The sequence below is a fragment of the Lactuca saligna genome, chromosome 1, assembly GCF_052625555.1.
Source record: "Lactuca saligna cultivar CGN05327 chromosome 1, ASM5262555v1, whole genome shotgun sequence".
Taxonomy (NCBI): domain Eukaryota; kingdom Viridiplantae; phylum Streptophyta; class Magnoliopsida; order Asterales; family Asteraceae; genus Lactuca; species Lactuca saligna.
The window spans coordinates 29,531,482-29,557,854 of NC_136417.1; the positions used below are offsets into that span (position 1 = coordinate 29,531,482).

At 31.1% G+C, this 26,373-nt stretch overlaps 2 protein-coding genes and 1 pseudogene across 4 annotated transcripts; 2 read left to right on the top strand and 1 right to left on the bottom strand.

Annotated features, from left to right (window-relative positions):
- Positions 1–677: 677 nt before the first annotated feature.
- Positions 678–3,224, top strand: LOC145030492 (Ubiquitin-conjugating enzyme family protein). Its single transcript, XM_078978853.1, has 11 exons — positions 678–814; positions 1,306–1,371; positions 1,482–1,549; positions 1,724–1,757; positions 1,849–1,918; positions 2,074–2,131; positions 2,269–2,397; positions 2,476–2,567; positions 2,672–2,759; positions 2,826–2,904; positions 2,996–3,224. The coding sequence occupies exons 1-11, from the start codon at positions 808–810 to the stop codon at positions 3,061–3,063; spliced, it is 759 nt and encodes a 252-aa protein (XP_078834979.1). The 5' UTR covers positions 678–807; the 3' UTR covers positions 3,064–3,224.
- A 3,318-nt stretch (positions 3,225–6,542) lies between these two features.
- LOC145030498 (ubiquitin carboxyl-terminal hydrolase 6-like) lies at positions 6,543–9,399 on the top strand (annotated as a pseudogene). Its single transcript, XR_013676608.1, has 13 exons — positions 6,543–6,718; positions 6,806–6,932; positions 7,038–7,097; positions 7,188–7,255; positions 7,359–7,409; positions 7,506–7,614; positions 7,720–7,808; positions 7,900–7,969; positions 8,048–8,128; positions 8,388–8,483; positions 8,717–8,834; positions 8,935–9,009; positions 9,184–9,399. The product of XR_013676608.1 is annotated as a ubiquitin carboxyl-terminal hydrolase 6-like (transcript).
- A 9,827-nt stretch (positions 9,400–19,226) lies between these two features.
- Positions 19,227–21,211, bottom strand: LOC145030504 (dof zinc finger protein DOF1.7-like). Of its 2 annotated transcripts, XM_078978864.1 has the most exons (2): positions 20,108–21,211; positions 19,227–19,794 (listed from the first exon to the last, which is right to left on the bottom strand). In XM_078978864.1, the coding sequence occupies exons 1-2, from the start codon at positions 20,772–20,774 to the stop codon at positions 19,787–19,789; spliced, it is 675 nt and encodes a 224-aa protein (XP_078834990.1). In that variant the 5' UTR covers positions 20,775–21,211; the 3' UTR covers positions 19,227–19,786. The 2 variants fall into 2 exon arrangements, with proteins under 2 accessions (XP_078834990.1, XP_078834987.1); XM_078978861.1 differs by lacking the exon at positions 19,227–19,794 and having other exon boundaries at positions 19,858–21,210.
- Between the last annotated feature and the right edge of the window lie 5,162 nt (positions 21,212–26,373).

Consider the following 26,373-nt stretch of genomic DNA (forward strand, 5'->3'; position numbering starts at 1 on the left):
GCTGCAAAGAGGGTTGCTCTTATTCTTTTTCTAATGAGATAGTTATTGATCCGAAAACAACGATGGTTGATTTCAAGAAATTGCATAGTTGAGTCCGTCGGTGGTTGAGTCCACATTTCTGACATGAATCGAGGAAGGGAAGTGAAGTGGTGGTCAGTGGCGATGGTTAAGCAGGTTCTGGTGGTGGTTGTATCTCAGGTCACCAGATTTTGATTTTAAGGGGAAGTGAGGGCGATATAAAGAGTATGAATGGAGAATTAGGGTATTTCTAGGTAAATGGGGTGGGGTGACATGCTTAATTGTTTATAAATTATTAATAAATGTAAAAATGAAGGATTAAAATTTATTTTTTTGTTTTTCTTATAAATACAAAATAAAACACTAAGGGCAATGTAGTCATTTTATGTTAAGAAAATGATGAATTGTGCATATTTAAATTAACGAGGGATGAAACATGCAAGTTTAAACAAAACGAAGAAAAATCCGAATTAATTTTTGAAAATAGAAACTAAACACGCTTTCTGACATAATTTACCCTTAAAGCAAAATCCGAAGCCCCCCGGATACTCTATCGTTGTCTGTTGATGGAAACGGCTCGGTAACGGTGATATAACGCGATCCTACGCTAACTACAATACGTACTAAAACACTCGAATAAAACCCAAGACCCAAGTCGTACTGTGTTTTTGATTACTGGCCTAGGTTTTTAAAGAGCTATTGACGGAGAGAGTGGCCGTGACTGAATCGGAAGACACGTTGTACGAATTTCGGAAGATAAAGTATAATCGGGACATCACAACCGCAGAAATGACAGGTATTCGATTATCGATGAATCTTTGTGAAACTCTATACGATTTATGTTGAAGATTTGATGCTTTGTGTTGGAAAACAGTATAAGTTCTATCTAGAGTTTAGTTAGGTTAGTAATTGCTTATACGTATCGGTGTATCTATAGAATATGATTGTAATCCAATCGAGGTAGAGTTGATTTGGGGATATTTTTGCTATCTTACAGCTTAATACGTTATTACTTGGAATGTGGGAACTTTATTTTGTGCATGGCGTGCTCATAGTTGAAATGGGTAGTCCGATTAGATCTAAGAGGAGCCTGTAGAATAGATTAAGTGTGATGGAATCATGATATTAAGGAATTCAAGTCATTTGGATTTTGGAATGTGGGATAATCATATTTAAGCAGCCTTACTGCATAATTGAACTGTGTAAAAGGCCAATGTTTGTCAGCATGAATTTTGGATTAACAAGGAAAGGATATGAAATCCCTGTTCACTGAATTGTTCACAACAGACCATGTGCAGGAGCAGGAGATGGAAATCGAAGCTTTAGAAGCCATTCTTATGGATGAGTTTCAAGGTTTGCACTATAAATAATACTTGACATTCATTTTGGTCTTTCTAGGTTTCTTATATTTAACTTCCAAATTCAAACTCGTGACAAGCATTTTGTTTTAATGTATTTGCCAGAAATCCACCCGAGTGAAAGTGGATTGAACACTTCAAAACGATGTTTCCAAATTACTTTGTCTCCACAGGTAACCAATTTCATTACATTATTTAGTCAGCCTTCTTCTTTTTCATGATGAGATCTCATAGTAAGTACCACTAATTCACAAATAAAGAACACATTATGTGGAATCAAATTAAACACATTAATTTACACAGAAAACCTTGTACTAGCATTGAGTATGTTGCTTTGTTTTTTGCAGGATGATGAGAATGATGAATCTTTTAGCACTCCAGGTTTTTATCTGTCATTTTGTTGTTAAAGATTACAGCTTGAGGAGGCTTAAATTTCTTAATAATGTTGGTTTTTTGCTAAATTTTGTTGCAGTTCAGTTGGGGTTAATATTCTCACATACAGAAAAATATCCAGATGAAATACCACTGTTAAATGTGAAAAGGTGATTTACTATAGCATTTCAAAACATGCACTAGTTTCATTTGGCTATATGATGATGTAATTTGCACGCTCATATTCTATGATGAACTCTAAGATTCACATTTTATGTTGTAATTAATTAATTAATTAATCCTCCCTTGTTATGGTTTTCATCAGTATAAGAGGAATTCACACCTCGGATCTCAAAGTATTGAAAGAAAAGCTTGAACAAGAGGTAAAAGAGATCATGTTTCATTTAATTGTTTCGTCTTATGTTTTTCATCAGTATATTACAATGTTCCAACTTGCATTAAAACTCAGTTGAGACCCAAAACCCTAAAGAAAGCTTTGTTGTTGTGGAGATATATTCAGGCATCAGAGAATCTTGGAATGTCTATGATCTACACTCTAGTCAGCTCAGCTAAGGATTGGCTTTCTGAATTATATGCTCAAGATGCTGACAATGATGATGATGAAGAGGAGGTTTCAGAAAAGGATGAGGCATGTCAATTGTCATGAATTGAAATTGAATTTGTTATTAAGGTTTGATTTGATGAAAATGGATTTGGGGGTTTATAGGTAATTGTGCCTCATGGAGAACCTGTGACCATTGATACATTTGTGGCATGGAGAGAGAGATTTGAAGCAGAATTGGCCCTTCAAAGAGCCAAGTAACTTACTTCTCTAATGCAATTTCCAAACACTTGGAAGTTTAAATACATTCTATTTTTAATTTTCATGATCTAAAAAATAAGCTTGTTGTTTCTACTTCCAGGCTGATGCCAGAATCAGCACTTTCAGCACCCAAAGAAAAGAGACTCTCAGGCAGACAGTGGTTTGAAAGTGGAAGAGCTTCTTCTGTGGTAAGGTTTTCAGTGCTGATTTAATCTAAAAAGGAAAATTGGTTAAATGGTTATTATTCTTGGCAGAAAGGTGCAGTACCAATGGAAGATGGATCTGAAGAAGAAGATGAAGATTTTGATTTTGATGATGAGGATGACTTTGAAGGTTATTATTATTATTTTTTTTCTTTTTTGACTTGTAGTTACATTTGATCACATCTAATGGAATAATAAAATACTATCTTTATTGGTTGCAGATGATGAAGATGACATGCTTGAGCACTATCTAGCTGAGAAATCAGACTCCTCAGTGAGAGCTACTTAGAGGCATCAGACATGTAATATTTTTCAAGTTGAAAAAGAGGAAACTTAAACAATCGTATTTAAAGGAAACTTAAAGAACGTTTTGCAAGATTGTGATTGTAAGATCGGTTCCAGATTTTAAAGATCCTACTAAAATGAACTAGTCTCTAAATTTGCGTTAAAGGTGGTGTTTGTGTAGTGTCCATTTATAACTTTATGTTGATTAAGACATCGGTACTGGAATCAACTTTAAGTTCTTAAGCAGTAACATAATTCCAGTGGATGAAAACCGCAAGAATTAGAAAGAAAACATCTTAACCGAAAAAAAATATATATTATTGTCATCATGTAGAACTAATGAGTAATGACAGAAGATCACAAATGGACTAACATGTGTGTCCCGGTGCTCTATCTAATGCAAGATGAATGGATCTAGCTGTGCTGCTTTGTGAGCCTTCCTGTGGTGTGCAATGCTCAGGACGAATTTGATTTGGATGAATAGTTTTCTTAGACTTTGTGCATGGGTTTGTCTTTTGTGAGCATAAATGACAAATTTATAGTGTTTAAGTGCACTTAAAACTTAACGATCAAAATAAAGGTTAATGAGGTGCGATAAGGTCGGGGATAAACTCTGATGATCCTGAGAACTTAAAATTTCAATATAAATTTTACTTTGGAATTGGTTGTAGGATGATTGTGATTTTTTTTAAACGACAAACTAATTAACATATTTCTAATCATCTATGTTTCCGTTGAAACTTGAACTCATGACCTCTTATATTAAGAGTCATTCCTTACCGTTGGGCTTCTCATAAGATATAAAAATCAAAATCTAGATTTTTTCGACCATGATTATAACTTTATTATACAAAATATGTTAAAGTTTAGACGACGACCTTTTGACACCTAAAATTTGACTCAGTGTTTATTTCCCCTATTAAAAATTTCTCACATTTAGGCTGGTGGGTGTCATACCACACTTACCATATTTTTTATTGTCACGTCATCTTTTGCTATGCTATAAAACTATTGAGTGCCATACCATACCCACCACAATACATATTTTTATGCACAAAGTACTACAATTGAATGATGTGGTTTTTTTCCCATGTGGTAAAACTGTAACACACAAAACGTACACCACACTTTTGTTTGGGTGTTCGGTGTGGTGTTTACTGCATACCACACTATACCTCAATGTGTACACAACACTTTTGTTTGGAGGTTCGGGACGGTGTTTACTGCATACCACACTATACCTCAATGTGTGGTACACGGTACACCGACCGACCTTAGGCAAAGGTTTAGAAAAAGAAAATTATCTCAATTTCTTTCTCTTTTTTCATCTTGCCAATAAACTCGAGATCAAGAATTCTTTTTGACTTTCAAAGACGTCTCTTCAAATTCATTAGAGCATCTCTAATTTTGTAAAGATTAATGATATCATATTTAGCTATTAAAATGTTTTCTTTAATGTATGTTTATTTTTTGAAATTGTATTTTATATAATTAAAATTCACCATTCATATATAGTTTGTTACTTTCCTTAAGACGGTCTTGAATAATTAAATATCCTCAAAAGTTTAGGACAAATCAGAAATAAATAACCTTATCATTATTATAAGTTTTTTTTTAAATAAAAAAATGTATAATATAAAATAAAACAAATTGGGTGATGCTTCCACTTTACCCCTCAACACTCCATGACTTTCCTAATTATATTTAAGCTTTATGTTTTTATTATTTATTGAATAAATTTATTTATTAAATATTTTATAAGTATTTTATTTTATCACATATATATATATATATATATATATATATATATATATATATATAATTTATTGTTTTTTTGTTTTACATAAATATAATATGATATTTATGCCTCAAAAACAAGATGTTAACATATGATTATAAATAAAAATCTTAAAAATGGTTAATCATTATGGATTTTCTTACGACCAAAGTACATAATCTTATTTGCTGATTGTTTGCTCAAGCTTAAGCTATAAGAAATTATAATATGTTTAACATCTTTTCATATCATATTTTATCTGCCATCTAAGCTTCATATACACTTATTTTAGAAAAAAAAATCAAATGAAAAAGAGCCAGTGAAAATCCATTGATTTAAAAAAAAAGGAAGAAGAAAAACACAAAAAGAAAAGAACCGATCAGAATCATTATTTTCTTTTCAAATTTCTCTTTCCTCTCATACTTTCTCTTGTTGCCAAGGTTGCAACAAGTTGGAGGCAGCGACACCTCTAGTGAGCGCTAGGGGGCGGTTTTCCACAATGGATAGCGAGCCTAGCGAGTGGTCAAACAACCAAATCAACCCAAAAACGGTATAGCTCTTTAAACCCGGTATAGCTCTTTAAACCCGAGCACACCCGACCCGAGTCCGAGTGGTCAAACAACCAAATCAACCCAAAAACGGTGCCCCTTCTTCCCTCCACCATCCGCCATTCCTTCACGTAATACTCTTCCGTGGACAATTGGACATTTGCATTTCTTGTCCTCAAAGATTTAACTTGCTTCATCGTTTATCTTAGCCCTTTCCTCCAAGCCAACAAAACAACACATAACTCTTGGTTTTCCCCCATTCAATCGATCCAATCCAACAGTCGAAAAGTCCGTCTAACTATGCCCACAGGTGAATTAACCTTTTGCTTGCTGATTCATGATCAAATCACTGTTTATTCACTCGAATTTTCTTTATTCTTACAAAAAAATACAACTTACTGCTAGTAAGTTGAGATCATCGGTTACGTTGATTTAATCTCTTGTTTACTATTTTATGTATTTAGGGCTCAACATGGTATATTCATGTAGTTTTTGTCTTTCGTGGATTGAATTTAAGGAGCCAATCTTGATTTTCTTATGCTTTAACTTAAAAAAAGCGAGTATTTATCAAAGGGTGTTTGGATGGGTGGTTTTAAAGTGATTATTGTGACAATTAGATAATCAATTGCTCGTTTGTGATTACGTTGTTTACACTTTACACTACTCTTTATCTTATTTACAGTCAATGTAAAATGGCAAAAAGAGTTATATCGGGATGTGGAGATAGATACAACTTAACCTCCATACGTCTTCAAATGTCAATTATATGACCTCACAGGAGTTCCACCTGAAAGGCAAAAGATAGTGATGAAAGGTGGATTATTAAAGGTAATCACATTCTTCTATAGCTATTGTTTCTTGACACGATTCAACTAATTTCTCTATTTCTTGTTTTCATGATTAGGATGACTCCGACTGGTCAAAAATGGGGGGTGAAAGAGGTAAATAAAACGTTTCTACAAGATTCTATTCTTTCCATGAATTGATCTTTAGTGGTAATTGGTAACCAATAACCATTGGCATTGCTTTATTACATGATATAAGGGCAAAGGTTGATGATGATGGGAACAACAGATGAGATTGCAAACGCCCCTGAAAAGAATCCAGTTTTTATGGTAGACCTTCCAGAAGAAGAACAAGTAGTTGCTGTGGTAGGGTTCTTGACTTATTTTCAAATTCTCTTAAAGTTACAGATTGAATTTTATTGCCAATTTCTCAATAATGTTTTATTTGGGTCATTTTGCTGGATTATTCAATCTGGGAAATACCTGCTACATGAACTCCACAGTCCAATGCTTGCATTCGGTTCTTGAGCTCAAATCTGCATTAATTTTGTGAGATTTCTTATTTCTTTTTGTGTTAGTAATATTCAATTGTATTTTAATCCATTGAATGTTTTTGAACACTGATTTATTGCTCAGGTATCCTTAATCTGGAAGAAGCAATGATTTAGATAAGTCTTCTCATCTTTTGAGTATTGCAACAAGAGACTTGTTTATTGAGCTTGATAAAAATGTTAAGCCAGTTCCACCAATGTAGTTCTGGATGGTACTATTTTTTCTCAATAACTCTTAGAATTGTTATTTTTGTTCCAATACAATAAATATGTAATTAACATTATGTAATGAAGTTATATATGTTATAATTTCATAGGTATTGTGGAAAAAATATCCTCAGTTTGGCCAGCTGCATAATGGGTCCTTTATGCGACAGGTTTCTTTTATTTTCATTCATTATTTCTATCACATTTATTACTCAAAAGTTTTTATTTTACATTTTTGACACGAGTTTTGATTACATCAGGATGCTGAAGAATGCTGGACACAAATTTTGTATACTCTATCCCAGGCCCTTAGAAGACCAAGTTCCAGGTATTTTGAGTCATTTTCATTCATTATTTTCTGCAGACAATAATAAACTTCATAGTTTAAATGATTTAGAAAGTTAATAACCTCTATCCTAATGGAATTGCAGTGAGAAACTTGATACAGTGAAGGAACTTTTTGGAATTGCCCTAGTAAGCAGGTATCTTTTGGGTCCATTTTATATTAAAGTTTTCTCTCATGATTTTTGTAAACAAGTTTCTACCATAATTACATATTTGTTTTGGTGCATATGTAGGGTGCATTGTGCAGAAAGTGGTGAAGAAAATTCAGAAACAGAATCAGTTCATTCTCTTAAATGTCACATATCACATGAAGTGAATAATTTGCACGAGGGCCTGAAACATGTAAGTTCTATTTTGTATAAGTGTAGGGGCTTGTTTAATGATCATCAAAATCTAAGGGGTGTGAAGTGTAAATTTCCATAAACATATCATATTCGATCTTTAGAGGGGCTGAAGTCAGAGCTGGAAAAAGTTTCCCCAACTTTAGGACAGAGTGCAGTTTATTTAAAAGATTCACACATTAATGGCTTGCCAAAGTAAAAACTCTATTAATTATATATATTATATTATAAACTTATGAAGGATGTAACTTTAAAACTGTATTATAAACGATTCTTTTGTTTCAAGGTACCTGACTATTCAGTTTGTTCGATATATCTGGAAAAGGGAATCTAATCAGAAGGCAAAGATCTTGAGGGTAACAAATATATCAATCATTCATTAACTTTTCATATAATCAAAATTTATTGATTATGGATTTTCTGGAATATTTCAGAAAGTGGATTATCCATTGGAGTTGGACATTTTTGATCTTTGTTCTGACAATCTTCGCAAACATTTGGAAGTTCCTCGACAAGTTTATAAATTTTACCCTTCATAAATGTTATCCATAATTGATAATAGCAACATACTTGCATATATATTTTTTACTAATAATAGCAAGTAGCAACATTACTTTGCATTTTGCTACCAATATGAGTAACATACTTTATTTGTTACATATTGTTATTCTGTGTATATACATAGTTTAAGAATTGTAAATAAATTGCTATTTATGTATATTTATTTATTTGTGTTTTTGTTTCTCATTTGGATTTTTAGCTTTAATTTTCTAGATGTTAAGATATGAGGAAGGTAGGAAGGCTGGTTTAAAACTCAAAGAAAAGAGCTCCATCGCAGTAGACAATGATGTTAAGATGCCTGATGCAGAGGTCAGTATGGTAATTTTGTTAAATTGAAGGGCATTCATGTCTTTTTCCACTGACCAGAGGTCCCATGTTTTTTAATGGGGCACAAAAAGTTGCAAGTTTTTGTCCCATTGTTATCAATTTCAGTCTTGGTTCAATGCACTCCAAACACAGTACAAACGGGGCCTACATGAACAGATATAACAAAAGTTGCATTGTTTTTATTTTTTAATTTTGTTTTATAAATGTTGAATCAGGGATTATCTGAGAAGAAAAATCGGTTGACCGGAGTGTATGATTTGGTGGCTGTGTTGACTCATAAAGGCAGAAGTGCTGATTCAGGTCATTATGTCGCGTGGCTCAAACAAGAAAATGGTCATTCTTTCATACTCTTTTGTACTTTTTTTTAAATAAAAAAAATGGTTTATGATAGTTGAATTTGACAAAATGTTCCTAATTATGAATTTCGGTAAAGGGAAATGGATAGAATTTGATGATGATAATCCAATTCCACATAGGGAAGAAGATATAACAAAACTATCTGGAGGAGGTTCATGCTTCAATCATCCATGATTGTGAAAGATACTGTAGTTTGGATTTTCAATAATTAATTTAATAGTAGTTTTATCACTTTATGTGTGTGTGTATATATATATATATATATATATATATATATATAAAATATTTATACAATCTTAATAATACTAGTTATTTATTGTTGCAGGTGATTGGCATATGGCTTACATTTGTATGTACAAGGCCCGCCCATTGCCATGTAACATTTTCCCATTTTGGTGTTTGTGTAATTTGATTATTGGAATACATGATTTTTACATGTAATTTGGTTGTTTGATACATTTGCTACTATATTTGTTGAGTTAAATATTGTTTATACTTACAAAAAAAACAGTATATAGATAGTGAATTTGTTTGATGTTCATACTTGATGAGGTTTAAGAGTATTATGGTCAATCAAACTCCACATCACGAAACAATCAAACTCCCCGTCTCAACATAATAAATCGGCCAATAACTATCATTAATTGCTCTTCTATTTGGGGGCAATTATGATCCCATCACCAAATAATAGCTCTAGAAATTAAGGAACATAGTTTTTTAAGTGATAAATTCTGTAGTATGTTATTTTACATTATTTTTGATAGTTTATGATCAATTATAACAATTGTTTATGGGACATTTTATGACTTGAGTCATGAATAGTTATATAATTTTGATTTGGTAAAAGTTAAGGGTTAATCAAGTTCGATGAGGACTCTAGTTAAATTTGACAAATTTATTGGACATTTATAAATGGTTTTTCAAAATATTTTATTACATTGTCCTATTTATTAGTTTTAGTTAAATTAATCAATAAATGTTGTCAAAGTAACATTTATTGTGTATAATTATTATTGATACAAACAATGCTAGACACAAATGAAGCCTTAGTTTGGCTTAATAACATTGTGTTTGCAATAGTAGATTTTTAATAATTATGAAGTGGCATCATGTAAACTACTGTAGTCCAAAGACAAACCATTGTTTGTCAATAAGTTATTATTAGTATTTGATCAATGTATTGGGTATATTGATTACAGTTAATTTTTTGGTTTAAAGACCAGAAAATAATGTTGTGCTAGGTAACTTTAGATATACCTACATCATGACAAAATAAATTTTTTGTATGAGTATGTTTTTTTTATATCTTTTGTTTATGAATTAAGCTTCTATTGCTACCATACAAACATGTCTATCCAAGTGAAATAACATCTATACGATGAATTCATTTGATCTAAAGGAGTTTAGAAACCTTAAAACAAGGTTGGAATTAGCATCATCTCACATAAGAAGGTTCAACATCAAAATCCACCATGACAAAGGGTTCGAAGATTCGAAATGACACTAGATTAAATTAAGCAATGTAGAAGTATACTGAAGTTGTATTGTACTATTGTTGATCTAATGATTGAAATTAACCGGAATTTCATCTAAAATCTCCTAAACATCAAGTAATTTCGGGTTTAGGGAAAATCCCCAGGCCTTAGGTCGAATTCCAAAAGAAAAAGGCTAGATATTATACCCTCTATTGTTTTAAATGATAATCCTAGCTTGAATCCTTCAAATACACTTCCAAATGACCTCAATATTCCTTCTTAGCTTAGGGCGTGTTTGAGAGTGATTTTGAAACTCCTTATTGATTTTTGGAAAAGTTAAGTATTCCTGACTTTAAAAAAATCATTTTTTGTCTAAAAAGTTAATCTTTACCAAACATCTTTTTAACTTATTGACTTTTTAAAAAATCAATAAATTAACAAGTCATTTAAAAAAACACTCATAAAATCCCTTTAGAAATGGCCACACAACAACCATCCAACAATCTCCTTCAACATGGAGAAGGGAGAAGTGAAGGAGGGAAATGAGTGTTATGTTTTAAAGTTGAGTTTTAGCACTTATAGTCCTTAAGTTTCACACTAATAACCCTAATTAACCTCTAAAACCTATTTTTTCTATAAAAAAATAAACAGAATAAGTTTCTTAACACATTGGTCTCACCTATGCTAATACAAGGTTAAATCCAAATTTCATGAAATTGGCAAATGTAAACCTCCTGACTTAAATTTTCTGTTAACCTTAAGTTTCATCTTCTAATCATATTGAACACTTTGATTTTTTAATTTCTTTTAACAAAAAAACAAAATTTCTATCCTAAAATACAAGTGTTATCTTCGTAAATGTTCAATTTGTTATATTATATTTTATAATCTTATACAACTAATTAAAGTGAAAGTGAAGCTTTTAAGATGGGGCTTTGACACTGTAGCACGTCAATGTTTGGTCAATTTGCACATTTAATCACTAAAGTTTTTTTTGTGCTCAATTGATCCTTAATGTTAGTAACTACCGGCTAATTAAAGGAATGAGAGCAAATATTACCGATTTAAGGGTCATCGCTGACGTGTATTGGCTTATGTGGACAATCATTTGACCATGACATCTTTAACGTGCAAACCTTCCTTAATTGAACCATCGAGGATACATTGTTACCCCAAATTAGGTTAGTGCCTCCCTCCCGATACTCACACTCAATCGATTTAACTAGAACAATGTCTGCCTCTTCCAGTCGATCAATCAACCTCCTGCGTGTCGGAAACCTTCGTGGTGATGTCCCCTGTCCACCTTGTGATTGTCAAGATGCAATAAGCGTGGAAAGGACTGCTTGGACCGACAATAATGTAGCTCGCAGGTTTTGGAAATGCAAAAACTCTTTGGTGAGTATTCCTTTTGTTTACTTACACTGTATTTGTTATTTTGAGCTCGAAATGTACACATTATCATTAATTGCAACCCTAACCCTAACTCTGGTTTTCCCTTTTAATCAGTCAGATGAAGGTCCAAAATGCAAGTTCTATATGTGGAAAGACAAAGAAATGGAGGAGGGTTACTACACAGAACAACTTCACAAGATGAGGTTTGAGTTGAAAAGGAAAGAAGAGTTTAGTGAAGTTTCGAAGGTTCAAAAGAAGTTAGTTAAGCTGCAGCAAGCTATGGAAGCATATAAGCAAGTGTTTGAGACACAATTCATGGAGTTCATGAAGCAAAACAGAATGTTGAAGTGTGGGATCTTTGTTATGGTAATTGTAGTCATTGCCATGTGGTTGAAATGGACTTGAAAAGTGCAGCAGATCAAATAGGTATTTATGGTTGATGGTATATAATTCCAACCAGTTTTTTTTGGAAAGTGTATGGGTGGATGTTAAAAGTTATTTGCTTTTTTGGGAAGTGTATGGGTGCATGGGTGTATGGGTACATGGTCATGGTTAGATCCTAGTTGTAATGTATAGTCAGGTTTTTGGTTGAATGCTTGTTTGATCAGTGTGTGTATGGGATGCTAGATGTAATGGAATGTAGATGTAGTGGGATGGCAGTACATGGGAGCAATTGTAATGACTTTGTGTTGATTCAATGATTGATATGAAAGATCTTAGTTATGATATACCTTGCTAAATTTTATAATATGCATGTGCTCCTTTTAAAAATTAAAGTGTGGGTACCACATTGTTGGCCATAAGGAACTCACTTGGTCCATTTAAAAGTGCATTGTGTTTAGAGTTCTGTGTAGGGGTATATATGGAAAAGTAAGGGTTGGTAAGGGTATATGGACCACTGACCACGCGTGGTATATAAGGACATAATCAATCATAATTTTAAATTTTAAATTATCTATATATGCAAATATATTCCCTTGCCATGCAGTTTAACCACACAAGTCCTTGCCATGAATGCAACTTCAAATTAACACAACAAAAAGCTCAAAATAACAATCAACTTAAGTAACACAATATACACATCACATAAACCAACATAGTTTCATACAAACTAGCATAGTTAATAGCAGTTTCATAAAAACAGCAAAAATACACCAAAACAGATCATTTCACACTACATACCATGTCCATATCACATAAACCAACAATTAAAAGTTATTATACAGTAACATGTTTAGCTTCTGAATTCCCAGGTGCACCTGCACCACCAACTTTCTTGCCCAACTTCAACTTGATAATCCTTTCAGATTTCTTTCTCCTGATTTTCTTCAATAGGGTTGCAAGTGGTGTTTCTCTAGCCTCATGTTCTTGCACATGAACCTAAGTAAGTTCTCCATTTGCTGATGCATCAAACTCCAAAGGAGTGAGTTCCACCTCATCATAGTCTTGTTGTAAATGCACCTCATTGACTGCTTCTTCACCATCATTTACTGCTCCTCCATCATCATTTGCTGCTTGATCACCCTCATTCACTTCATCACCTTCATTCATTGCATTAGCTTGATTACCTTCATCATCCTCATTGAGTGCTTCAGCTACACCCTGATTGACTAATATGAAGCATTATTAGAAATTTAAAAAGAAATTGTAAAGATTAACCATTTAAATACTTATTTACCTGTTTTGTTTTTCTACTAGCTTTGGTTTTAGGAGGCCTTGTTAAATCACAAGCTCTTTTGTTGTGTCCTTCAATCTTACAAAGGCTACATTTTTGTTTTTTCCCAGCCTTGGATACCTTCACATGCTCCTTACCTTTGTTTTGTGTTTGGGTAGTTTTCTTTGATTTTTTTACTTGATTGGTTTGGGTTTTCTGTTGCATCCCTTTTCCTTTTAGTTGCAGGTCTCCCAGGCATAGTTCTACGAACATGAGGTAAAGGTGCGGTGTAATCAGTTGTAGGCCACAAATTACTTCCATCCATTGGTGCTAACCTAAACTTATATGCCTTCATGTAAGTGATGCTACTAAACATTTTGTCTACATATGACTCTACATCCTTATTCATAAAACTAATAGTTGCAACAGAATTGACACAACCGATTTCATTAAGCTACCAAAGCCTACATGAGCAAGTTCTTTCTTCAAGATCCACTTCATAAGCATCTGTAGTTCCTCTTACTTCAAACTGATTTAGTCCACTAGGTAAGACTTGGTAATGTCTTAGACCCTTCTTAATGTCATTCACTATTTCTATAATTGTTGGACAAATTTGGTTTCCCTATATTAGACCCTTGCATTTCTTCTTAAACACCTTCTCCATCATATACATCCTCAAATCCTCTAGCATGGTGATAATTGGTTTCTTCCTAGCATCTACAATCACAACATTAAAACTTTCTGACATTCCATTCTCCACAGCATCACAACATCTTCTTGGTTGGAAATAGGCCATTGACCATGTTTTGGGGTCTTTGTCCATCAGATACTGGTGAACACTTGGGTCTAGCACTTCAAGCTCTTTCATCGCAACCTTAAATTCTACCTCTTTTGTTGCTTTACATGCCTTTTAGAATATGCTTTCATATTGGGCACCACTATACCTTTTCCTAAGGTTTTGGCTAATATGCTTGGCACACTGCTTATGCTCTACATATGGAATGAGTTATTTCACAGCCTCAATCAAACCCTGTTAGCAAATTCCAAATATAGTGAATAAGGATGCAAATAGATAGGAAAATTGATTATAAACAATTAAATTACCTTGTGTTGATCCGATATTACACTGTATCCATAGCCCAAGTTAAGTCCCAAGTCATCAATGAGTAAATACAAAAACCACCTCCAATTTTACTTATTCTCTACACATACTACTGCCCATGCAATAGGATAAATCCCATTGTTTGCATCCCTTCCAACAACACATAACAACTCCCCTTTGCAGATCCCTTTAAGGAAACAACCATCTAAACCTATTATCTTCCTACATCCCTCGTTCTACCCTTTCTTCAATGCATCAAAGCAAACATAGAACTTACTAAAGTAGTTCTTCCCATCTGGCATATGATTTACATCAAGCTTCACAGTGCTACCTGGATTTGATCTCATAATCTATTCTGCATACGACCATAACTTTGCATAATGTTGAACTAGGGTACCATCTATTAGTTGGAGTGCATATTTCTTAGCTCTTCTACATTGACCAACACTAACATGAATACCAAACTTCTGTGACACAACTATTCTTAGCTTTCTAACACTCATCTTTTTTCTAAGTGACCATGGACCCTAACGTAGTTCCTTGCACATTTGTGGACTGGCTTTAAAGACTTAATTTTGAAGCTTGATTCATCACTCATCCAAGATGCCCACAACCTGAATGTGCACTCACCCTTGCAACACTTAACCAACAATCTTTTCCTATCATTTTTCTCAAAGCAAAGTTGGTACCCATTCGCAACAGCATAGTTGCATAACATTGATTTTAATTGAGATGGATCTTTGAACCTCATACCAAGTATTAGGATCTGCATTTTCCATGGAACTAACTCATTAAAAATGGAATGTTGTTGAGTTACATTGGCATCCTCTTCATGCCCATCATCATCATCTATGTTGTTATCATTTCCCTCTTCCTCTTCGCCACATAAACTATTTAGAAATTCATCACCCTTTTTCCTATTCATAGTGACTATGTCCTCATTAAAGTCCACATCCACATTTGTTAGATTATCAATTTTGTCCTCATGCTCACCACCATCAATGCAAGAATCATCTCCATCCTCCTCTTCTATTTCAGAACCAAACCAATCTTCTATTCCTTGACCATCATGGTCCACATATATACAAATTTTACCATCTGTCCCATATGCTTGAAAATGAAACCACCATAGTCTTCATCATTAGCGATAGCAGTTATCCCAGATATTAAGGGCTTACTTGGTTCACAATAGTATAACTTCTTTATACTTTCTTGCATGAACCGTTCGAGAAAGGTGATACATTCACCGTATGTCATTATAGAAAAATCATGATCATTGAAAGTGAAATTGATACCATGGTTATACGAGAAAGGATTTCTAAGAAAAAACACCTTTGAAGTTCAGCTCCACTATAGGGTGGAGTCCATCAGGGTTTGGCGTCAAGCTAGATATTGTGGGTTGGCTGACTGCTCACTGACTTCGATCGGAGAAAACGACTTCGAACCCTAGGTTTAGTGCTTCATATTCAGTGTAAGATGAGAAAAAGAAAGAACGAAGAATGAGTGTTCTGGCTAAATAAATGTGTTTATTTTGACCTCTAAATCCTACATGGATAAAATAAATGACATATATAATGTAAACTTATTCCACGTAAGCAATATTATCGGTTGTTCCGTTTACCGGGTGCATAAGGGGGTAAGTAGTCTGTAGTTACTAACATTAAGGATCAATTGAGCATAAAAAACTTTAGTGACTAAATGTGCATATTGACCAAACATTGATGTGTTATAGTGTCAAAAACCCTTTTAAGATTGGTTCAAGTTTTGCAACTTAGGTAGTGTTTGTTTTTTGTCTGTAGATCTGCGAGACGTCTTCTGTCTGCGCCGCGCAGACCACGCGCAGACATTAGTCTTCGCAGACTGTTTGTTTTTTTGAAGACTGCAGACCTAAAAATGTCTGCGCATCCTCTTCTTGGCGCAGATGTGGACCAGAGTCTTCTAACATTTTCAGACATCTTCTAGCTTAAAAAAACATATATATCTTTATTTTTTTTAAGTTTTTTTTTAATTTATATTTTTTCCAACTTTATTAATGATAAACAATATGAAAAAAAAATTACAAAACTTAAAAAAAAACATTTGATGATACAAACATGATATTTTTAACAAATTTATAAATAAAAATTTATTATAATAATAGTCGTTGAAATTGTTTATATAAATATGAAAAAAAAATCAAAATATATTCTTATATTTTTTTGCCAAAATTTTGTAAAACTTTATTTAATAGAGTATCATCAATTTCTCGAGAAAATATTTATCGTACGTTTTTAATAGATTTATTTGAAAAAATCGAAGTTTATTTCCATCTATTTATGTACAAATTCTTTGATCACTAATTATAATGTTTAGTTATAACTTTGCAATCAAAGTTGTTGGTTTTTATCAAATATGTATATGAATTAATACCATTTTTATTTTTATTTTTTATATAATAATACATAAAAGTTGATCTAGATTCGTTATATATTTATAATAAAGTCGTAAAAATATATAAAAAATTCGCTTTGAAGTTTTAAAAAGTCAGTTTATTTAGATTTCAGTTTATTTTAATAGCCCGCAGATGTTAAAAAAACAAACAGTCTTCTTTTTTCAGACTGCAGACGTTTGGTCCACCACTTCTACTGTAGAGGTCTACAGATGTGGTCCGCAGACTGCAGACATTTTGCCTCAGAAAAAACAAACAGCACCTTAGAGATTTTGTTAATGTTAGTACGATCAAGATATTAGAAATGTTGCCGTCATCGTTTACTATTCTTGATTTGAATGTTGATGTAATGATGTTCATTTATGTTTTATTTATTTATTTATTTTTATGTTTTGCTCATTTATGATTGTTTTTGTGCATACATGTATGTTCGTTTTTTTTTTTTTTTTTTTTTTTTTTTTTTTTTTTTTTTAATTCTTAACAAACATAAACGAATGAGTACGTACCAAAGTAATTTGTTAAACAAATAAACACAAACAAAAATTTCGTTTACTTATATGTTCATGTTCGTTTGTTTGTTTAGTTACTTAAAATAAACAAAGACGAACAAGACACTATATACATCTAATTTAGATTTATTTCAAAAATAAGAAAATTATATATAATTATATCATGTTTAGTTATTTAATTTAATATCAACTATAAAGATATTTATAAAAATATAAAGCTTATATAAACTGAATTTGGTAAGGCATATACATATTTTTTCTAAAAAACTTTACCATATTGGAAACATGCTTTGTGGTTTGTTGAGTTCTTTTTTTTCCTATGCCGAATATTGTATAGAGGTGACATCGTGACCGGTTAAGTTTTCACAGTTTGAAATATTATTATACCATATTAGTTTAATAAAACACTTTAATAAATAATTACATATTTATAATTGGCTTATATGCATGACAAAATTAGTTTTTGATACACGTTGACCTGAATCACTTTTTGTTAAAAGTTTTTGTAAATAATTACTGTGTTAGATAAGATTAAAAAAACATATGATTTGAATAATAATTAATCTAGTTATTAAGAAAATTCCCTTTGAAGTTTGAACAATATCTAGGCGTTTAATCCATTTCCATATAGTTAAAATACATAGATCTTCTGGTTTTAGTGTTTTACCCATGCATATAACTGTTAAATGTAACAGATAATTAAAGTATGGCTTATTGATAAGTAAATGATTCGAAATTATCACATCTACATTTTGATAGAATATAGTTAAGAATAGTGAACCATGAATCGAATAAATTAGTATAATGGGAGAAATTCTCCCAATCGAATAAATCAGTATAATCCAGTCAATAATTTGCGTATAGGATCCGGCTTAAAACGCATGGATACAATGGGAGAAAGAGATACCAACACGTCCAACTTTATTTGTAACACGACAACGGGAATATAATTATATAAAACACATGCAAGTATAACAACACAAGGATTACATGGTTTGAATAATATGTGACCTATGTCTATTGCCAGAGAGTCTGTTATTGAATTTCACTGAGGTTTGGGAAATGATCAGATGAGAACACCTAAAAGGTTGAGAATGCGAGAACAAGTATATTAATTTGTGATTTCATGTATTCATTTGTAGAGAAATAATAAATTTTTACGCATAATCAACATGAATATGTTTTTTTTTCTTCAATTGAAATTAAAAGCGTAAAAATTTATCATTTCTTCACAAATAAATATACCTTGTTTTCGCGTTCTCAACCTTTTTGATGTTCTCATTATATATATATATATATATATATATATATATATATATATATATATATATATATATATATATATATATATATATATATATATATATATATATATATATATATATATCGTCATGGAGATTTGATTTTAAATACTCAGGACTGCCTATTGAAAACCAGGTATCTTATTATTCTAATGTCGTTTCTATGATGATGTCAAATTGTCAAATCTATCATTATTTTCGTTTTGGTATAAGATGTCGAATTGTCAAATCTGTCATTATATTCGTTGAGATGTTGAAGATGTCAAATTGTCAAATATCGTCATTATTTTCTTCGAGGTTTTGATGCATGTCTAGTCCTTCCTGTGTCCAAATTAATAGATTATAACTTTCAGTTTACCCACTCAAACTATATGTTTCATGGTGCTATTTACTTATGCATTATAATTCTTTTTAATACATTTGCAGCATATTATTTGACCATGTTTCTTGATTGTAATTTATTTGTGGATTATAATTTATTTTTGTAACGGCAAAAAAAAAAAAAAATAACAAAACCGGAACCGACAGTTCCAGTAACAATACCAAAAGTTTAAGAATCGGTCACACAGGTTCGTTTCCAACATTATAAGGCTATAACCATCCCACACTATTACACTGCCACGTCATCGCCACAATATTTTTCCCCTCACCCCACATGGATGTCATACCGCACCTTATCACACACAACACACATTCACACACTCCAACGGTAAAAAAAAATGGTGCATTAAAGTCATCACCCGTGGTGGTAAGGTTTTAGACTGCATTGGGGGGGGGGGGGGGGTTAGAGTTGTGCACACACTGCGACGCCAAATCAGCATCTGTAATATGCGGTAGAGGGTGCACCTACCGGTCTAAAGGAACCGGTACTTCCGGCCAAATTAACCAGGTACCGGTGAATGCTCACCCAACTTTCGGGGGTGTTTTCCAATACGTAGGTATCCACCAAGGTGAAAGTTAGAATATTGGACCCGTTTTGATTTTTTTTCCCTAGATCCACACACCCGTATGCACAAATGCAGATTAATATCCCAAATCGGTCTAGTTAAACCTTCATTTCCTAAAATTCAGAAAACTACAAAAAGAACATAATTTGAGTCGAAGAACGCATTGTAGAAAGAAATCAAGAACATTCTAATTGTCAACTAAAGATTACTCAAATATCTTTTCATAATATATAAATACATTGGTTTTTAGAAAAAACATTTTTCTTGATGGCAGAATAATCCACCAGTAAACACCAAACCCCACTCAGATTTTATAAACTACAACGTCAAAAGTTTAAACTTAAGCAAAACAAAGAAAACTTTCCTATCTATAAATCTATAATATAATATAGGTATGGATTTAGTGTGAAGACTTAATTATAATCTAACGAAAGCTCGAACCTGGTGTGTAAATGGAAAGATCAGGCCATCCATTATCACCCTGATTGCAGCAGCTCGATTCTCCTCCTCCGTTTTCTTCGATTTGATTAGTTTGATGATTCACGCTCAAGAAATTACTCTCAAATTCTTCAGCAGTCGGGTTTCGAATCAAACCATCTTCATTGGATCCACCCACCAGATTGGGATTCAGACCATCCATTAATAACTTTGCGAACTGTCCACCTGGGCTCGACCCCAACAGCGAGCTGAAACTTACACCACCTCCTTCCATCTGGTCATTACCATACCCGTAAATCCCTGAAGCTTCTGGTTTCTGCTCGACTGGCGTTGGAGCCACCGCCACCGCCACCGCCACCGCCATCGTCGTCGCCATCGAATTTGAAGAAGAAGGAGAAGAATTAGTGCCGCGTTTGTTGGAGACGGAAGATCGCTTGTTTTTGCGAGTGCCGCCTCCGATGGGGATGTTACGAAGAGTACCGCCTTTGGTCCAATATCGACGGCAGTTCTTACAGAAATGACGGGGCTGTGAGAGATTGTAGTTGTTGTAGTAACAAAATTTTGTGTTGCTCGAATCGCATCTAGGACATTTTAGATGCTCGTGCTCAGGGAATTTAGGGTTCATATTAATCGACGTCGGTGAATACATCGATGAACCGCCTCGTTGCATTTCGTTAACCACAAATTCGACCTCCTTCGATCAATTTCTTCTCTAAATCGAGCTAGTGACGGAGTTTAATCAGAGAAACGATCAACAGTGACAAAAAAAAAAAGTACAGACTACAGATTCAAGCAACAGCACCAGCGTTCTTCATGATCTTCAAAGAAAAAAACTAAAAAAGATGCTCATGACCTCCATGGATCTGTAGTTGGCCGACACAAAATAACAAAGAGAGATTTGAAAGAATGAAGAGACATGGATCGATCAGAATTCAGAAATGGATGATGGGTAGGAATCAGTGATGATGAATGGAGATGGAGCAAAGTCTGCGTGAAAATGACGACCACCATTCAGCACTCCCTCCCACTCTCTGTTATCAAACAGTGGTCTCTTTCAACTTGGAATTCTTGTTGGGGAATTCTAAGCTTAGTCACATAATTTTCATTTCAAATAAAAACAAAGGAAAATTCCGAACTCCTTATTTTATAAAATACATAATTTATTAAATATAATTTAAATACTATATAAGATTAGCGAATAGCAATATGTCATACATTACTGACACACATTTTTTAAACAATAATATATTTCAATTTTATATATATTACAGTTTTAAGTAATAATATGAAAGCTATATCTAAAAGTTTATCTTAAAAGTTAGTTAATAAGCAATAAAAATGACATTTAATAAAAACTAACTGGAAATTATAGATAAAATTGTATGTAAAAAAATATGTTTATTATAAATAATATATATATATATATATATGGGTTTTCTAAAAGTTATATAAACTAATTGAAATTATGAGTAGTTTTTTAAACAGTTAACTTATCAGCTCTTGTTATTTTATGATTTACCAAACATGACAAATTATAAAAAAAAAACTTAGAAAAATAAAATAATTTATAAGTTAGTTATGGTGAATCAAATATAAAATTATTAAAATTGCTAACTTTTGCAAAATTTTATTCCAATCATACAAAATAAGAGAATTGGAGTCACAATATGCAAAATTATCATTAATAGAAATTACATGAATTTCTAAAAGTGAATCAAATAAAACATTCATTCTTAGTTTTATAATAGAGATTTTAATGAAATCTGCAATTAATTAAGGCTTACATTTTCTCGGTCCATCTTTTGGGGAGTTTGCTTATGGAAGCAATATGCTATTAGGAATACTTAAATTAGCAATTATTTCATTTCATTTTCCTCGGATGATGGTACATTTTATCTTATAATTAGTTTATTTGGATTTTTTTTTTTCTAAAACAAGAATGAGAGTCAGCACACATGATTTTAAGGTTAGCACGCCGACATAATTATATTGAGAATTGATTCGTACACAACAGTTTTTTGCCATATACAACAATGTATGGATTATAGAGTTGTACAATACAACATTTTAAAGCATCAATTACTGTGTTTGAAAAAAAAAATTGTTGTGTACAAATCATCTTCCAATTATATTACGCTAGCAAAATTTTCAAAAAGATTTTTCTGCACAAAATATTTTGAACTTTAAAGGGTAGCACGAACTATCTCAGATATTATTATAGGTCCACAGGCTAAACAAGTAAAATTGACATCAAATTAATTGTTATTATTATTTTTTAATTTTCTATCATCAATGTATTAAAAGAATAAGCTTTAAAAGATAGTTAAAAAAGGGTTAAGCTGAAAATCGCCCAAAATGTACTTTCGAAATAGTTTTATATTAATATTTTAATTGCAATATTTGTAATAACGTTTAACTTGCTGGCTATTTATGAAGAAACCTTTGAAATACGCACGAAGGGGATTTGATTTACAAGTCAATGGAACCCGATTCTATTTGTTTTGATCCAAACGAAAAAATGTTATACCATATACTAATAAGATTAAATAAATAAAATAGAAAAAAATGGCTAACAAATCTGATAGTACGAGTAAGAAAACATATATAATATGGATATTACCTTCTAAATTATTTTATATATTTTACGCGATAATGACTTAAAAGGTAATATACTTTTTTGATTTGTACTATTGAGTTATTTTTCGTCCATATTTACTCATTCAACTTGTTTAACTGTACATATTCAGTCCTGATGACCGACAACTCTAGGTAAACCCGAAAAAAATGACTTAATAGGGTAATATATTTCTCATTTTGTACACATTTAGTCATTAATATTTTTATGCATATTTAATCATTAATATATTTTTTATTATTGTAAAACAAGTAATTGTTATTGTACACATTCAATACTTATGAATGATTTTTTTAGGTTTTTTTCACGACATCTCACATGAAACAATCATTAATGAGGTATTTGAGGTTTTTCACGCTTATGACCACCGTGACCTCGATTGTTTGGTGCTTAGGTATTGTCTTCTGAACACTGTAACCTTTTTCATACGATCTCAAATTTTAACGATTTTATACACACGTTCGTATTTGAGTCTACTACAATTTTCATTTACATTACTGCCGTTAAAAATGATATATTTTTACTTATGATTTTACAAAAAAAAATGTTCATACATACATTTATAAAGAACATATATAGATAGATAAATATCATAAGTAATAATATATTTTTCGATTTATACACATTTAGTCATATGAAGAAGTTACGACGTTTAGAAGGCAAAACCTAAGCACTAAGCAATCGACGTCCAATTGACCAAAAGATGAACAACCCCAAACACTTTAATAATGATTGTCCCATATAGGATACAGTGAGAAAAACTAAAGAAACCGTTCATAAGTACTAAGTACTGAATGTGTACTATTAAACATGGACATATTTTGTAACAAAATAAAATATTAATGACTAAATGTGAACACAAATATTAAGGACTAAATATGTATAGAGTGGGAAATATACCTATTAAATCATTATTTTGCGCTTACCTGGAGTGGTCGGTCATAAGAACTAATTGTGTACAGTTAAACAAATTGAAACAATAAATATGGACAAAAAAAAAAACTCAATGACTAAATGTGTATAAATCGAAAAATATATTACCATTTTAAGTCATTATCTCGTATATTTAATACTAGTTGTGAGATCCATATATTACATATGTTAATTTATAAAAAAAGTTAAATATAAATATCAAAATATTTAAAAACTTTGAATTTATAAGAAAAAAAGAAAAATATTGAATTAATATTACAAAAGAAATGTTTTTTTTTATCTTTCAAATTTAAACAAATACTAATCTACTCTAATAAATGAATGTTTTTTTTTTACTATATATCACATTCTGATTCAATTTGCCAAATGTAATTTTATGGTTATTTTGAATTAATTTCTTTTCCACATGTCAGTTTATGATTTTTTTTATTTTAATAAATTTCACATAATACTCTAATGTAATAATTACAATAAATATAGTAATAAATAAATATCAATTTCATTAATGGACTTACATTCTTATTTCAAAATAACCAAATTAAAGCTTATTGGTTTATTTTTCTTATTTATTTAAGTTTAAAAGATAAAAAAATCAATTTTAATACTTTATTATTTTTTTTATTTTCTTATAAATTCAAAGTTCTTAAATATATAGATCTTTATATTTATTTTTTTTAGTTAACTCATGTAATACTTGAATCTTACACCTAATTTAAATAAATAAAAGAAACTATTAAGTTTTAATTAATAAGCAAATTAAAAAATATAAAATTAAAATGTAAGTTTATTAATGAAATTGATATTATTTATTATTATATTTATTGTAAGTATTATATTAAAATATTATATAAAATTTAATAAAGTAAAAAAACCTATAAAATGATTGGATTTTTTTTTTTAAAATAACTACAAAATAATATTTATCCAAAGTGAATAAAAAAAAATTTCTTAAAAAAAAATTATGAGTCGATTCCGCCTTACCTAATCTATTCCCACTCACGATAATATAAATTCGATCCATTTTGACCCGTTTTACCAGGTCTTCGGCCCATTATCTGTCGGTTTTGTATTAATTTATTCTTCGAGTGGGCCCACAAAACAATCGAGGGAGAACAAACTGGGACCCAACAGTGGAGTGGGTGGAATGAATGAAGCTTGCCAGAGAAGGGACAGTGGGACCCTACCAAATCATTATTCATTTCCAACACAAATATATGTAAAAGTTTTTTCAAAAATTTTGTTAAAAAGTATTATTACTTTCACATATTCAAAGATATTAAAAAAATATTATATATATGATTAAAATTTTTAATTTATTATAAAACTAAATGATTATGTATAAAAATACACAGTTTTTCTAATAAAACATTTTTTTGACATAAAAGATAACAAGGCATTTCAAGTATGTAAAAGGTTATTTAATTTAAAAACATATATGTTAAAGGAGTCAAATAACAGACAAAAAGTGTTCCAAGTATCCATAAAGGAGTAACACTTTTAAGTGTTAGACAATAGACAAAAAATTAAAAATAGTAATTCGTAGTTTTGAAAGGTAAGATAGAGATTGGTTTTTGCAACACACGGTTTAATCTAAACCAGTTCCTTAATGTCACATGTTAGGAATGGGTTTTATAAGTTGAATTTTAATAATTATATTGATAAAAATTAGATAACTATTGTATTTGTTGATAGATAAATATACAAGGTTGATACATAACTAACCCTAATTTATACACTTGAATGAAATTTTATTACATGTAACTCAACTCATACATAAGAAACATAGATAAAAATAAATATAAAAATGTACATAAAATTATGTTGAAACGTAAAAATAAAAAAATAAAAACTTCAATCTATACCAACACATACATAAAAATAAGTAAGTAATATATATTTATTGAAGTTAATGAACGAAAGTTCAAATAACAAAAATGTGTTATATGTGATATGACTTATACACGTAGGAAACATATATAAAAATAAACATGAAAACGTAAAAACAATTTACGTTGAAACGCAGACAAAGTCGAATTTATACCGCATTTAATAAAAAAAGCAAGTAATTTTTGTTTAAAAAATGTTAACGAATGAAATTTCTAAATTTACATCGAAATGCCACCTCGAATTTATACTAACTCATACATAAAAATAAGCACCTAATTTTTTTACAGTTAATGAACACAATTTATTAAGAAAAATCACATTATATATATTACGGACTGTAACAAAAGTTTAGACGGTGATGGGGTAAAAATGACATTTTACGAAGTTCAAATTCAAGGGGGTTAAAGTGATATTTTACAAAGTTAATAGATGACAATTGTTGGTGGGTAGGATAAACACTAACATTTAGAAAACTGAAAAGTGAAAGTGATATTTTATAAACTTGAAACAACCATAGGAAATTCACATTATAATACTAAAAGGTAAACACAAAAAATTCAGAAAAGGAAATGGATGAAAATTACATTTTAGAACACTCAAAGCTTAAGTGTAAAAACAATATTTTACAAAGCAAATTGTTAAAAATAATTTTTTTTACAAAATAAAGAGGTTGAAAGTGATATGAAAACATCTATTTATTGATATATAAAAAATATAAGACAAAATTACTTTAAATGAATGGTGTAGTTTACCAAAAGCCATAAATTCAATATTTCATAATTTTTTTTTTTGCAGATAATCCTTATGGTTTATA